This window comes from Lepidochelys olivacea (assembly GCF_965140295.1).
Source record: "Lepidochelys olivacea isolate rLepOli2 genome assembly, chromosome: 2".
NCBI classification, from domain to species: Eukaryota; Metazoa; Chordata; order Testudines; family Cheloniidae; genus Lepidochelys; species Lepidochelys olivacea.
Window position 1 is genome coordinate 2865814 of NC_140412.1, and position 15473 is coordinate 2881286.

Below are 15473 nucleotides of genomic sequence, written 5' to 3' on the forward strand. Positions count from 1 at the left end.
AATTTTCTGTGGTGAATGGATCCACTGACTTTCCTGTTGAAAGATGCAGTGTGGATAGCTTTGAGAAGGTCTCAGATGGAGTAAGAGCTGTTAAAGTAAGAGCATGGTAATTTTGTAACGAATGTGTTGCTAATACCAAGAATTGTAAAAATGTACAACGGGCCCAATCTTTTGGAAAATCCCTTAAACATGTTGAAAGTGATACATAAGAACACACCTTATGTTAAAAGGCCTTGCAATACAGATGGTGCACTGTTAATGCCTGTAAACAGTATTGGAACTTTTCACAGGGGAAAAGACATTCCAGACTTGATGTGCTGTATGAAAAGGGAAACTGAGGCACGCTACCATATTGCTTTCACGGCTAAATGCCAAGATTCCTGTACTATGGACAACATTAATATCTACATTGACTTGATGTAAATTGGATTCCAAACATTTGCCAGAGCTTGTATGGATAAAGTAGCTATTTTCTTTAGCTCTTGGCAAAATCACATGAGACATAAAGGAACCACGCTGCAAGAGCAGATCCAATCCACTGTTGTTCTAACCAAGTTGTATCTTAAGTTTGTAAAGAGATTCAATCATGTTATTGAACATGACTTTGGAAAATAATTTTTGTTATAGACTAATACGGCTTCTAACCCAGTACAAGCTATAATGAGACAGAACCCAGGATGGGGAGCTCTTGGGATGCACTCAGTGATGTTTGTGTCATCCCCTCCTGCATCACTGAGGGTGTGACGTTAAGAGTGTGATATAATATCTCATTGAAAAGTGACAGGCCAGAAAGAGCTAATTAACTCACAGACTGACCTGACCCATGGCTGGACTGCAGAGACTGGTTAGGAAGATGTGTAAATGAACAGACCTTTGAAATGCAAGTCTGCATTGTTAGAGGAGTAGATGTTTGCTCAGGTCTTCTGATGTCAGCAAACAAGTCTTGTCTGTTGCTATAGCTTTGATTCAAAGATAAAAAAAAAAGGAATATTGACATTTATGAAGACACTGGAGTGACAGAGTATTATTGTCTATGTCTCTTTGAAAGTTGTGGTAACCTGTGTCTGAACTGTTTAATGGATAAACTACCCCTTGCTAATTGCCAGGATGTTTGGGAGAAGGAAAGTCAAGCCGATTGTTTTCTCAGGCCAAATAGCTGCAGGAAATGTATAAAACCCTGGGACATGATCCTTCTTCATCTCAGATCTGCTTTGGGTTTCAAGAGGGGGAAACCTTAAGCCATCAGGATTGAGATCCCCAGTCACTGACTGGAGTCACCCTGAACATGGCCATTGGACTATAACCTCTGGAATATTCTGGAATATTTTGTATAAGTAGGGGCATAGCAAGCAGATCGAGGGACGTGATCGTTCCCCTCTATTCGACATTGGTGAGGCCTCATCTGGAGTACTGTGTCCAGTTTTGGGCCCCACACTTCAAGAAGGATGTGGATAAATTGGAGAGAGTCCAGCGAAGGGCAACAAAAATGATTAGGGGTCTGGAACACATGACTTATGAGGACAGGCTGAGGGAGCTGGGATTGTTTAGCCTGCAGAAGAGAAGAATGAGGGGGGATTTGATAGCTGCTTTCAACTACCTGAAAGGGGGTTCCAAAGAGGATGGCTCTAGACTGTTCTCAATGGTAGCAGATGACAGAACGAGGAGTAATGGTCTCAAGTTGCAGTGGGGGAGGTTTAGATTGGATATTAGGAAAAACTTTTTCACTAAGAGGGTGGTGAAACACTGGAATGCGTTACCTAGGGAGGTGGTAGAATCTCCTTCCTTAGAGGTTTTTAAGGTCAGGCTTGACAAAGCCCTGGCTGGGATGATTTAACTGGGAATTGGTCCTGCTTTGAGCAGGGGGTTGGACTAGATGACCTTCTGGGGTCCCTTCCAACCCTGATATTCTATGATTCTATGATTCTAAAAGGACTTTTGGCAACTACAAGCTCATCTCTGCTCTGTATCTGGACCTCAAGAATTGAACTCAAGTCTGTCTATATATTGATCTTTTAACCAACACTCTCTCTTTTCTTTTTAAATAAATTTTAGTTTAGTTAATAAGAGTTGGCTAGAAGCGTGTATTTTGGGTAAGATCTAAGTTATCATTGGACCTGGGTGTGTGGCTTACCTTTTGGGATCAGAAGGACATTTTCTTTTATATAAGATTTTCAGTAACCATCATCATATCCGACATGTATGTCTGGATGGAGGTCTGAGGCTGGGCATTTTAAGAGAACTGCATTGTTTGGACTTCTGACTAACCAGTGAGGTGATACAGAAGCTGCTTTGGGCTGGCTTGGTAAATCTAAGTGTTGGGATATCCACCAGCATTTGGGATTTGTTTACCCCATTTTGTTTGCAGTTCAACCTGATTGAGTGATCTCAGCACCATCATCACAGTAGGATACACTCCGGGGGGCTGGGGCGTGTGGGGGGCTGATGCAGGATACACGCTGCGGCGTGTGGGGGGCTGATGCAGGATACACGCTGCGGCGTGTGGGGAGCTGGGGCGTGCTGGGGACCTGGGGTATGATACACCCCAGGGGGCTGGGGCATGTGGGGAGCTGGGGTACGATACACCTCAGGGGGCTGGGGCATATCCTACACCAGCTCCCCACACGCTCCAGCCCCCCAGTGTGTGTATCCTACATCAGCTCCCCACATGCCCCAGTGTGTATCGTACCCCAGGCCCCCAGTGTGTGTATCGTACCCTGGCTCCCCACACACCCCAGCCTCCCAGTGTGTGTATCCTACCCTGGCTCCCCACATGCCCCAGCCCCTCGGGGTGTATCGTACCCCAGCCCCACCCATGCCCCAGCCCCCCAGTGTGTATTGTACCCTGGCTCCTCACACACCCCAGCCCCCCAGGGTGTATCCTACCCCAGCCCCCACACACCCTGGGGGTCTGGGGCGTGTGGGGGGCCAGGGTACGATACACCCTGGGGGACTGGGGCATGTGGGGGGCTGGGGTAGGACACACCCTGGGGGTCTGGGACGTGTGGGGGGCCGGGGTACGATACACACCGGGGGTCTGGGGCGTGGGTGGGGCCGGGGTACGATACACCCTGGGGGACTGGGGCATGTGGGGGGCCAGGGTAGGACACACCCTGGGGGTCTGGGACGTGTGGGGGGCCGGGGTACGATACACACCAGGGGTCAGGGGCGTGTGGGGGGCCGGGGTACGATACACCCTGGGGGACTGGGGCATGTGGGGGGCCGGGGTAGGACACACCCTGGGGGTCTGGGGCGTGTGGGGGGCCGGGGTACGATACACACCAGGGCCGGGGTACGATACACACCCGCACCCTGCAGGGCTCTGGCTGCTCTGTCCCCTCCAGACACAGCCCCACCCACCCTGAGACTCCGCTGGGCCCAGCCCCCACGAGCAGCCAGAGCCCCGACCTGCGGAACTCCCCGCCACACGGTGCGCGGACACGCCCGCCCCGCCCCCAGCGCCTCGCCCCAGCCCCGCCCCGTCCAGCTTCAGGGCGGGGCCACATGAGGGCCCCGCCCATTCTGCCCACCACTGCGACGGGGGCCTGCGGGCCAATCAGCGAGCGCAATGCGGCTTGGGGGCGGGGCCTGAGTCCGCAGGGTCCCGTCAGAGCGGGGCACGAGAGGCGCCGCGATCCGGGCGGGCCAATCGGCGCTCGCGGTGAGCGAGGGGGTGGAGCCTGGGAGCGGGCGGGCCAATCGACGCGGGGCTGAGTGAGGGGGCGGGGTCTCGGCGGCCCGTGGCGGCGGTGGCGGACGGTGACAGCGGCGGTCATGGAGCTGCGGCGGACGGTGAGGAGAACTGCGGGCCCCGCGCCTGGGCGGGGGCTGCCGGGACCGGAGCCCGGGGCCTGGGTCCACCCGGCTGCGGGGCGGGGGGCGGCCGGGACTGGGGCTGGCTCCTCCTCCGCCCGCGGGCTGGTTACTGTGTTTACGGTGTCGCCCCCCACCGCCGTGCATTCCGCGGGCTGGCTATTGTGTGCATTACGGTACCGCCCCGGTGCTTCCCGCGGGCTGGCTATTGTGTGCATTACGGTACCGCCCCGGTGCTTCCCGCGGGCTGGCTATTGTGTGCATTACGGTACCTCCCCGGTGCTTCCCTCGCGCTCGTTATTGGGTTCATTACGGTACCTTCCGCCCCCCGCCCCGGTGCTTCCCGCGGGCTGGCTATTGTGTGCATTACGGTACTGCCCCGGTGTTTCCCTCACGCTCGCTATTGGGTGCATTACGGTACCGTCCGTCCCCCCACGCTTCCCGAGTTAGTGGGTCCATTACTGTGTGCATTACGGTACCGCCCCCCCCCCCGCCCTCCCTAGTGTTGGGTATTATGTGGATTTTACGATATTCCCCCCCACACACCTGTGGTTCCTGAGTGCTCGTTGTTATGTGCATTACGGTACCCCCCCCATGGTGCACTCACCCCCCCCCGTGGTGCACTCACCCCCCCCCCATGGTGCCAGGTGCTGCACTGGCCTGGGGCTCCCACAGTCGGAGAGCCCCAAGCTCTGTGCTGCCAGTTTCCCCTCTGCCCCAGCCTGGCCGGGCTGCACAGACGCCCTTGGGAGTCGGTCTCTGCCACTCCGGGTCCCGGCGGGCTTTGACCACGACAGGCAGCCCCTGTGGCTGGCTAGCGTGGCCGGGGCAGGGGAGGCGGATGCCTGCTCCCGGGCCTGGTCTGCCCCAGACGTCGCCCCAGCTGGGACATCGCACCGGGGACCCTTGCCAGGCAGGGCTGGTGGCTCACTCCTGGGACGAGGGAGGCCGTTTGCGCCCGGGCACCAGATCCGCCCAGTGTGCCTGGCACTGGAAAAACACCCCGAGGCCGATTAGGAAACAGCTTCCTGAAGGCGACTTGCCAAGGCCGGCTGGGGGGCTGTGGGGGGGAGGGGAGGGGGAGGGGGAGGAGAGGGGGCTGCGGCTGCAGCCTTGAACCACGCCGCCATGGGACTGGCGGGAGGCTCCTTGATCTCATATTTCCTCCCTCCCCCAAGGACAAGTTGTTAATCCAGCCTGAGGCTGGAAATGGGGAAAAAGCCGCCAGCTCCTTGTGAGTGCCCATGCTGGGCTCCCAGACAGGGACTGGGGTGCCCCATGGTGCTGCCCGGGGCGGCCCAGCTGTGCACAGCCTGGCAGGGAGCAGTCGGGGTGGCAGATCTGCCACCTCTCCTCCCACTGGGTGGCATGAGGGAGGGTGCGAAGGCAGGAGCCAGGGCAGTGTGCCCGCAGCTCGGCCAGGCTTTGGGCAGTCAGCGCCCATGGGGTGAAGCTGGTTTTGCCTGCTGGCTGCTGGGGGCAGGGACTGCCTGGGCTGGGCACTGTGCCAGGGGACCCTACGCCAGGGATGGGCAGCCCCAGGGCCACGTCGGGTTCCCAGATCATTTTATTTGGCCCACCACAGCCCAGGGCGGAGCAGCAGTCTGGTGGTGCCAGGGCTTAAGGCCACAAAGGGGTGCTGCGGGGGGAGGCCCCCTCGGTCTGTATCGTGTGATGCTATGGTGAGAGCCAATGGCCAGAGCCGGGCCCAGCCCTGCGGGACAGGCCCCTACCTGACCCCTCCTCCCCCAGCTTCAGCCACCACCCCTCCCCCGGCTTCGCCCACCCACTCCGGGGACAGGACCCGACGCCCCCCTCTCCCGGCTTTACCCACCCACCCCAGGGACAGGACCTGACCTTCCCGCTCCCGGCTTCGCCCACCCATCCACTCCGGGGGCAGGACCCGACCCCCCCCAGCCCGGCTTCACTCCCCTCCCCCACCCCCGGGGGCAGGCCCAACCCCCTCCTGCTCACAGCCCCTGGCCCACCAAAAGGTGGCTCTCTACCACCTGACAGCTGCCCATCCCTGGATGCCATTGAACTGTAGAGAGAAGTAGCGGCCAGCACACCTGTGGAAGGCGCAGTGAGCACCACGTGAACGGGCGTTACACTCCCGGTATTGATCTAACCCATGTCTATGGGGAGTTGGGGTGTGACGTTCACCGACTGGAACGCGCTCTCCCAGCGTCCGGGTCACCCCAGCAGGTGTCCCCGGCACTTTGCCGGCGTTCGAGGACAGGCAGGCTGTGAAAGCTGGGAGAGGAAGGGGGCTGTCGCCTCGCCCCCCCCCCCCCCCCCGGGCTGGCACTCAGCATCTGCCATGGAGACAAGGTGAGGACAGACCAGGTTCAGGCCCGGGCGGGCACAGTCTGGTGACTGCAATCCAGCTGGGAACCCGGCTGGCTGGAATGCAGGTCCCCGAGGGGACGGGTTGCGAGATACGTCTCCTCTGGGAGCGGGTTCTCCTTTCCCGGGCTTTGCACCAGCGTTTGGCTCCGGCCGCCATTTGGTCTCTAGAACAAGTCAGCTGCTCCTCTTCGCTAACGAGTGCGGCCGGGAGCCGGCTCAGCGCCCGTGGGGCTTGTTCTGGGCTGCGCTGAGAGGGCTTCTCCGCCACGGCGGGGTGGGAAAGCTTTCTCCTAGGCCGGCTGGCCCAGACCGTGGGGGAGCGGCCTGTTCCCAAATGCCCAGCCAGCCCCCAGCCTGCGCCCGCTTGCTGACTTCCCCAGTGGTTGAAGCAGTCGGCTCCCGAGGCATGTGCTTGCGACATAACACCCGTTTACCCAGCGTAACGACGCAGTGCTGATCCAAACAGGTCTAGCGGGCCCCTCGCTCTCCACGCAATGCCTCCGCCTGCCCGGGGAGCAGCGAGGTCTCACTGCGTCCTCACCTCCTGCGGCCCAGCGTGGTCAGCTGGCGGGAAGTGGGCCTGCTCGGCAGGACTCCTGGGTTCTGCTGTAGGGTGACCGGCTGGCAAGTGTGAAAAATGGAGACGGGGGTGGGGGGTGATAGGCACCTGTGTCAGGCAAAGCCCCGAATATCAGGATTGCGCCTATAAGATCAGGACAGCTGGTCACCCGAGTTCCGTGCTCTGCCTCTGCCGCTGTGACGCAGCAGGGAGGGGGGAGTGTTGACCTGGGAATGTGCCCTGGGGATGGGAGACCTGAGAGCCTGTCACCTGAGCCAGGAGGGGGACGGGGAGGTAACACCTCTGCCCAGGAACGTGAACAGAGGCTGCAGAAGGGAGCCTGCTGGGGGGGCTTAGTTTCAGTTTGGGGCTGGGTGGAGGAACACAGGGAACCCCAGGGCTGGGGTCTAAGCTCCCTGCTCCCCCAGAAGGACGTGATTGAGGGGTCCTGGTTGTACCCACAAGCTCTGTTTTTGGACTGTGTTCCTGTTGTCCAATAAACCTTCTGTTTTACTGGCTGGCTGAGAGTCTCAGTGGATCCCAGGAAGAGGGGTGCAGGGCCTGGACTCCCCCACACTCCGTGCTCTGCAGTGCAGCTAGGTGATGGTTTGGGTGCGGCTGAGCGAGGTGGGACGGGCATGCTGCCAGTTCTGTGCCTCTCCGGGTTTCCCTGGGGGCAGCTGGGGATGGGAGAAGCTCTGGCTGAGGGAAACTCTGGCTGGTGTCCCACGGTTCTGCTCTGGGAATGTCCCGGGCCCTGGCAGGTCCTGGTGGCAGTGAGTTCCGCAGGCAGTGCCCAGGGTGGCCGTTCCTCGCCTGCACTCTCGGGGTCCCGCTGATCTTTGCGCCTTGCCCCCCAGGTGCAGCTCTGCCGCTTTCACTCCCTCCTGCTGCAGAGGAGGTGCCCATGGCAGCCGCCCGCCCTGCACTGCAGACACAGGCCCACCCCTCCGATGCAACGGTAAGCCCGGGGAGCCAGGAGTCCCCAGGACCATCCCCTGCCACCTGGGTGTGTTGGAAACGGCCCTCCCCACGGTGCCCAGCCCCGCCCAGGGCCTGTCTGCACCTGCCTGCCGGGCAGGGTGTGAAATAACGGGGTGGGACGGACCATTGGTGCCTAGGGGGGCCCACACTGAGCTTGCTCAGTCAGGGCAAACTGCAGAGAATGGGGCAGACGATCCCCAAACTGGTGGATTATTCTAACACTTCGATTCACCCAGCCAGCAACAAAACAGCTTCTACAATACCTTGGTGGCGACCCAGGAGCCAACACACACTCCCCTAGAGCGACCCAGCCCGGGGCTCCCCGCCCCCGCAGCCCAGTCAGACGCCATGAGGATGCTTGAGAGTCTTGCTCATCGTGTATAAAGTTCTGCCAGTCCCCAGGGATCGGCCACGTCACCCCCCAGCTCAATGGATAGTTCAGATCTTACCCAAACACACGCTTCCAGCCAGCTCGTATTAACCACGCTAAGACTGATTAAACAAGACGAGAGAGGGTGGTGGGTCAAAGCTGGTTACACATCCGGATATGAACCGAGCTCTCCCAGCAGTTTCACAGCAGACATGGTGAGCTGCTGAGTGCAAAAAGTCCATGTGTAGGTTTCAGAGGAGCAGCCGTGTTCGTCTGTATCCGCAAAAAGAACAGGAGGACTTGTGGCACCTTAGAGACTCACCCATTTATCGGAGCATGAGCTTTCGTGGGCTACAGCTGAATGCGTCCGATGCAGTGAGCCGTAGCTCACGAAAGCTCATGCTCCAGTAAATGGGTTAGTCTCTAAGGTGCCACAAGTCCTCCTGTTCTTAGTCCATGTGTAATTTGTTCTAATTCTTCCACAAGGAGGAGCAGGGACTCCAGACTGGAGCTGGAGATCTCAGTCTTGTGACTCAGGCTTCCTCTGATGAAGCTTAAGCAGATCTGAGCTACAGGATCAGGGCCCTAGAGTTCCTTTATAGATCCCCGGCAGCCTGCGACAGCCTCTGGCCAGCAGGCGTTCCTCGGGTGCAGCATTGTGGCTTTGCCGTAAAACCTCCAGTTGCCTTTGTATGCGCACGTAACTCGTTGCGTTCACCAGCACAAGGTAATTCTCCACTGGGCACTTGGCAAACTTCACTGAGAACTAGAGCCAGTGACGTCATCCCACCCAGGTTCCAGCTCCACGGTAATGTCCCCGTCTGATCTCGGGAGCAATAGGCTCCAGGGCCAGCCAGGGGCCGGCTGGTTACCTGGGTACCCTCTGACAAGAGCGAGGCACACAGCCAGTTAGGATTCGCCGCTAATGCTCTCGCAATCCCGGTTTGCGTCTCCAAGCGCTGGTCTCTCTGCCGTGGCTGGAGCTGTTTGTCAGGACGGGCCCAGTGACCATTTACAGACTTTTCTAATATGTCTGTAAAGGTAGAAGTTGGGTCATTTCGCCTGCCAGTGGCATGACCCTGTCCTGTCCGGCTCCATGTCACAGGGGGTTGGGCACTGCCCCTCCGCTAGCAGGCCCCGTCGGTTCACCCTTGCTGGGCCGCCAACCAAGGCCTGTCTGGAGGGGGTGTGGCCTGGCTCTGCTGCACGGGGGGGGCATGGCGGGCACTGGCAGCGGGGGCCATGGAGGGTGGGGTGGGGCCGGGCCGGGCGGTCCCAGGTGCCGTGGAGGTCCCAAGAGCGTGGGGCAGTCACAGGGGGGCGTGGTGACCCCGGGGTGGGGTGGGGCAGTCACAGGAGGGGGCGGAGGTCATGGGGGGGCTCTCACCACTGTCCCCTTGTCCCTCCAGTGGGGGCCGGCGCAGGGGCCTGCTGTGGAAAGCGCTGCTGGCTGCGGGGTTGGGGCTGCCCCTGGCGGCCGGGACGCGCTACGGCCTGGCTGACGCCCAGGAGCGGAGGAAGATGCGGCTGCTGGTGGAGGGCGTCGGGCGCTTCGGCAGGTGGGTGTCGGCAGTGTCACACACACACCCCCCACCCCAGTACGAGGGGCTCCCTCTGCACGGGCGCCCAGGCGACTCCAGGGAAGGACCAAGCTCCCAGGCCCCACTGCAGGGGGAATCAGGTCTCCTGGGTTCTCTGCCGGCCCCAGGCCAGTTGTCCTTCCCGTGGCCGTGCTGAGCCGTCCTGCCCTGTCGCTGCAGGTCCCTGTACGTGGGCATGCGGATCTCGTTGGATTACTGGTGGACGGCCCACGTGGTGCTGCGGGGCGTGGACGAGGTATGTTCCCTGCTGCATGGGGACCCGTGTGCCCCTTGGCTGCGACCCAGTGCCAGTCCCCTCCCGAGCCAGATGGGTCACTGCCAGGCGCCCCGATCCCACGGTGATGGGCATGGGGTCAGTGTGCAGGGGGTCACAGATGCTGTCTGGAGGGGTTTTCAGAGGGGGAGCCCCTCTCCTGCCACTGCTGCTGGCGTCCTGGGCAGGTCCCGCCTCCCTGGCCATGCAGCCCCCAGGGCGCAGTGCCCCCTGCTGGTGGGCGTGTCCCTCCATCGAAGCCCCATTACCCCTTTGCTTGGGACATGTCTTCTGCTGGCCATCCCCAGGCGCCCCCTGCTGGCCAGGTCCCTGTGCCCGTGCCCCCTGCTGGCCGCACTCTGGCACCCGTGCCCCCTGCTGGCCGTGACCGGACACCCACTGCTGGCCGCACCTGGGCGCCCGCGCCCCCTGCTGGCCGTGCCCTGCCGGTGCTAACGGCTGCTCCCTGCCCCGTCTCCCTGTCGGCAGAACAGCCCGGAGTACAAGGAGGCGACGTCAGCCTGTCATCAGCGAGCGGCCGACTGCCTGGTGCAGGGCGCCATCCGCAGCGGGGGCCTGTACATCAAGCTGGGCCAGGGCCTGTGCGCCTTCAACCACCTGCTGCCGCCCGAGTACATCAGCACCCTGCGCGTGCTGGAGGACCAGGCCCTCAAGAGGGGCTGCGGGGAGGTGAGTGCCGGCTCTGCGGGGCTCCTGGAGACGGGCATCACTTCAGCCACCACCACTGCCCCCAGGGCGAGGGGCCAGGCTGGCAGCCCTGGGGCTGGAGCCCCCTCTGCCTCTAGCTTCCCCCAGCTGCACCAGGGGAGGGGGGGGGCTGGGCAGAGCTCTCCATTCTGCACAGCACTGACTGAGCACCCACCGGCCCCCCCCGCCCTCTGGAGCATGGGCGCTGGTTGCTCCTGCAGGCTGGGTGAGGGGGACACCTGCCCGAATCCCCCCACCCCCCAACTCATAGCACACAGAGCACAGCTGGAAACTCTGGTTTGGTCTCTGCTGCCCTGGGGCCGCTCAGAACCAGAGCTCCCGCGCGTGGCATCTTCAGCGGCTGAGCCCTCCCGGCCAGCCCTGCCCGCTCTGGGCACGAGCCGGTGCCGGAGGGCAGCTCCCTGATGGCCAGCCCTCCCTGTCCCCTGCTGCAGGTGGATGAGTTGTTCCTGGAAGATTTCAAGGCCACAGCCGACACGCTCTTCCGGGAGTTCAACTACCACCCCATGGCCGCAGCCAGCCTGGCCCAGGTGCACAAGGCCCGGCTCCAGGACGGCACGCTGGTGGCTGTGAAGGTGCGTGAGCCGGAAGGGCTGGTGTGACTGACCTCCCTTGCTGGGGCTGGCTCCATACGGGGCCCTTGCCTCCCCCGCGGTCCCAGTCAGAACAGCCGGGCTGGGGTCATGGAGCCAGAGGGGCCCAGCTGCAGCCCTCTTCAGCCCCACAGTCCTGGCCCCAGCCTGGGCTGAGAGCAGCCCTGCGTTGCTGGGTGGGAGCAGGGGCAGGCAGCTCAGGCTGATGGAGGGGGCCTGCAGGGTGGAGGACAGGCTAGGACCCGAGGCAACTCCCAAGATTTGCCTCCATGGGAAATCTCCAGCAGCTGCTCCCCTAGGGCTGGGGCTGGGAGGGAGATGGGGGCTCTGCCCCAGGCAGGGGTGTGTAGTGCCCAGCATGGAGCAGCCCCGATCCCTGCTGGAAGCCTCCCGGGCACGGATACTCAGCATGAGGAGCCAGGACGCTGCCGGCTCCGTGGGGCTGCAGTCTGAGCCCTGCAGGGGGTGCTGCCAACGCGAGGCCCCCTGCTCTGCAGGCAGACAGGGCAGCATGTGGGGGGGGGGGGTCCGGCCCCAGGCCGGGGGTGGTGAATTGCATTCTGGGACGTGTTGTCCCTGAGGGCAGCCAGTGGCTGAGGCGGGTCTCTGCCCCCCAGGTGCAGTACATCGACCTGAGGGACAGGTTCGACGGGGACATCCGCACGCTGGAGCTGCTGCTGCGCATCATCGAGTTCATGCACCCCAGCTTCGGGTTCAGCTGGGTCCTGAAGGTACCGGCGCCGCCCGAGCCCCTTGGACTGGTGCCACATCCCGGGTGCAGGGCCGGTGCTGCCGGGTGCGGGCGCTCCAGGCTCCGTTCGCCCCGGGCCTGGGCTGTTAGCGCCCGCCCGTGGGCCCTGCCCCAGGCCAGGAGCTTCCCTCCGTGCCAGCAGGACAAGGCGCTGAGCGGAAATCAGGGCAGTTGGTGCCCCGTGCTGCGGGATATGTGCCCCCCCTTGGCATAGGAACGCTCTGGCTAGCCCAGCTGTAAGGGGCCCCTGGCCATGCCATTGCCCACCCCTGCCCTCCCTCCCCCTCCGCAGGACCTGAAGGGGACGCTGGCCCAGGAGCTGGACTTCGAGAACGAGGGCCGGAACGCGGAGCGCTGTGCCGAGGACCTGCGCCACTTCCCATACGTCGTGGTCCCCAAGGTGCACTGGGACAAGTGCAGCAAGGTAGGGACGAAGGATGGCCGTGCCCCGGCCATGGCTCCAGCTGCCCACGCTGCACCCCGGGCGCGGGGGCCCAGCCATGTCTCCAGCCGCCAGCTGGGTAGGACGCCTGGCTGCAGCCTGAGCTGCACAGGCCCCTCCTCTCCTGGGGCCGGGTGGGTTTAGCCCCCAACCCCAGCAGGCAGCTGGGGTCACCCCCTCACCCCAGATGTGGGCTCTATGGAGACTAGCTACTTCCCCCCCAAGGGGACACAGGAGACCCCCCTCGCCCTGGTAACTAGGCCCAACACCAGGGGAAGGACCTGCACCCCAGCCCCTGCACCCCAGCACCCCAGCCCCTGGGGCCGTAGGGCTTACCCTAGTTCTCTCTGGCTGCATCCTGGAGAGCAGGGCCCCAGCCCCCGCCCACCCCCTCCTGATCCCCATCTTCTCCCTGCAGAGAGTCCTGACGGCAGATTACTGCGAAGGCTGCAAAATCAACAATGTGGAGAGCATCAGGGCGCAGGGCCTGGGCCTGAAGGACGTGAGTGAGGCGCTGCTGTTCGGTGAAGGGGGAGCTTCCCTGGGGTGATTGGGGACCAGGAAGGAGGGCCCAACAGGCAGAGTCCCAGTGGATTCTGTGAACCTGCCCCTGGGCATAGGGCTGCCATGTTTAAGCTCCCCACCCCCCACAGCCGCTCGTAGCGTTCCTGCAGGTTGGGACTCAGCTGCCACGGTCCACCCCAGAGGCGGCTGCATTCACTGGCAGGCAAAGCACTCCCCTTCCGCACGAGCACTGCGGAACGGCTGAATGATGGCACTTGCTGAAGGCCCTTCCCTGTTCAATGGAGCCCCGGCGCTGCCCTTGGCTGCCAGGCACCAGTGTCTGCAGGCTTGGCCCATCTGCTGCCCTTGGGGTGGGTGTCTGCCTTAGGGCACTCAGCAGCTCACCCCCGTCTCGCCCTCTTGCAGACCGCAGACAAGCTGATCCAGATGTTTGCCGAGCAGATCTTCTACACGGGCTTCATCCACGCGGACCCGCACCCTGGGAACGGTACGGGGGCGGGGGGAGCAGGGAAAGCCCAGCACAGAGGCACTGCCCTCTCCCCTCCAGGGGCACCTTTGCCTTCGTGGCCCCCAGGCTGGGCCGGGCCAGGGGTTCTCTCCAGAGCAGGCCGGCTGCAGCCCCCTGCCCGAGCGCCAAGGGGAGGCGGCCAGTGGAGGAAGCAGGTTGGGCGCCGAGGGGAGGGCTGGGTGCTGTGCAGTGACCTGCTCTGTGTTGCAGTGCTGGTGCGGAAGGGTCCTGACGGGAAGGCCCAGCTGGTGCTGTTGGATCACGGCCTCTACGAGTTCCTCAGTGAGAGGTAGGGACCGGGCAGGGGGCCGGGGGTTCGTGGATAGGGGGCAGCGCACCAGGGCCCAATGTCTCCACCCCTGCAGGCAGCCCTGGGTGACGCGGTCCCACCCCCCGTGGGGCGGGCAGCCCTGGGTGACGCGGTCCCACCCCCCCGTGGGGCGGGCAGCCCTGGGTGACGCGGTCCCTCTCCCCGTGGCAGTGACCGGACGGCACTGTGCAAGCTGTGGCGAGCCATCATCCTGCGGGACGACGCAGCCATGAGGGCCTGCTCCGCCGAGCTGGGCGTGAAGGGTGAGTGGGGCTTGGGGGGTCTCTGGCCTGGGCATGGGAGATGTGGTGAGAGGGGCCCCAGCCAATTCCCATGCTGGGGGCTGGTTCAGTGCACTAAGCTCTGTCTCCACCTCGCTCGCCGGGGAGGGGGGGCGCAGAGGCTGGGAGGATTGAGTGGTTCACTCTCCGGCTCCTAGCCTGGGCCCCTGGGCTCTGCCCCCACCTCGCTCGCCGGGGAGCGGGGGCGCAGAGGCTGGGAGGATTGAGTGGTTCAGACCCTCCGGCTCCTAGCCTGGGCCCCTGGGCTCTGCCCCGGCTCCCCTGACGGCCAGGCTTGGCCTCGCCCCAGATTATTTCCTCTTCTGCGAGATCCTGATGCAGAGGCCCATCCACATGGGGCAGCTAAGGCTGGCCAACATCCTGACGCGGGAGGAGACGCTCTACATGCAGGCCATGGCCCGGCACCACTTCGACCGCATCATGCAGGTGCTCAAGGACCTGCCCCGGCCCATGCTGCTCGTCTTCCGTAACATCAACACGGTGCGCAGCATCAACATCGCCCTGGGTGCCCCCGTCGACCGCTACTTCGTCATGGCCAAGAGGTGAGCGGGGCTGCCCCCCAGCTCCCGGGTACAGGCTGCAGCAACGGAGGGGAGCCCGTGGCGCCAGCATACAGCCCTGCCCGGCCCCCCTGCGCCAGGGTGGGCTTGTGCCCAGTACAGAGGGCGATGGGCGCCGAGGGGAGCCCCGGGCCTGACCTGGCTCCTCTGTCTCTGCAGTGCTGTGAAGGGCTGGAGCAGGATCGCCGGCCACAAATCCTCAGGCATCCGCAGCAGCAGCCTCGTCTGCTGGCTCCGGGTGAAGTGGGAGAGCCTCAAGTTCGAGATTGCCCTCAGGTACGGTGGGGTGCGGGTGCGAGCTCGGGCTCCTGCACCGGGATGTTGACTCGAAGCAGGGGTGCTGCCGGCGCACGCTTCACAGGGTCTCTTTCTTCCTCCCCAGGCTGGAGACGTTCTCCATGAGGCTGATGGCCTCCTTCATTCGCTTCCTCGCTGACGTGGGCTTCCTCTCCGAGAGTGACCAAATCTACGAGTACCTCCAGGCCTAGCTGAGCTGCCAGCGCAGACCAGGGCAGACCCAGGCCTGCTGCGGCCTCGCAGGCTGACCGGATTGGACGCCAGGGGCAGCGAGCCTTGCCAGCGGGAGCCTGGGCCTTTCCCTGTGGCTGCATCAGCTCCGGGGGCCGCACAGACCCTGGTCTTACACTAATAAAAGGTGTGTGGGCACCCCACAGCAGGTGGTCAGTGGTGCTGCAAGGGGAGCGGTGGGGGGAAAGGAGCCAGGCCCCCTCCCTCGATGGCTTTCCGTGCAAGGGAGCCTGTACGGGGGGGCGGAGACACCCACTTCTCCAGACAGGCTGCCTGTGCGGCCATGGCCCCTCCTGGCC

At 62.9% G+C, this 15473-nt stretch overlaps 1 protein-coding gene across 1 annotated transcript; it reads left to right on the plus strand.

Annotated features, from left to right (window-relative positions):
* The first annotated feature begins 3688 nt into the window (after positions 1 to 3688).
* On the plus strand, positions 3689 to 15319 carry ADCK5 (aarF domain containing kinase 5). Its single transcript, XM_084618112.1, has 15 exons — positions 3689 to 3789; positions 7579 to 7679; positions 9482 to 9631; positions 9833 to 9908; positions 10416 to 10616; positions 11090 to 11230; positions 11866 to 11979; positions 12292 to 12423; positions 12860 to 12943; positions 13372 to 13453; positions 13685 to 13763; positions 13956 to 14047; positions 14376 to 14628; positions 14806 to 14922; positions 15029 to 15319. The coding sequence occupies exons 1-15, from the start codon at positions 3772 to 3774 to the stop codon at positions 15132 to 15134; spliced, it is 1746 nt and encodes a 581-aa protein (XP_084474238.1). The 5' UTR covers positions 3689 to 3771; the 3' UTR covers positions 15135 to 15319.
* Positions 15320 to 15473: the final 154 nt, after the last annotated feature.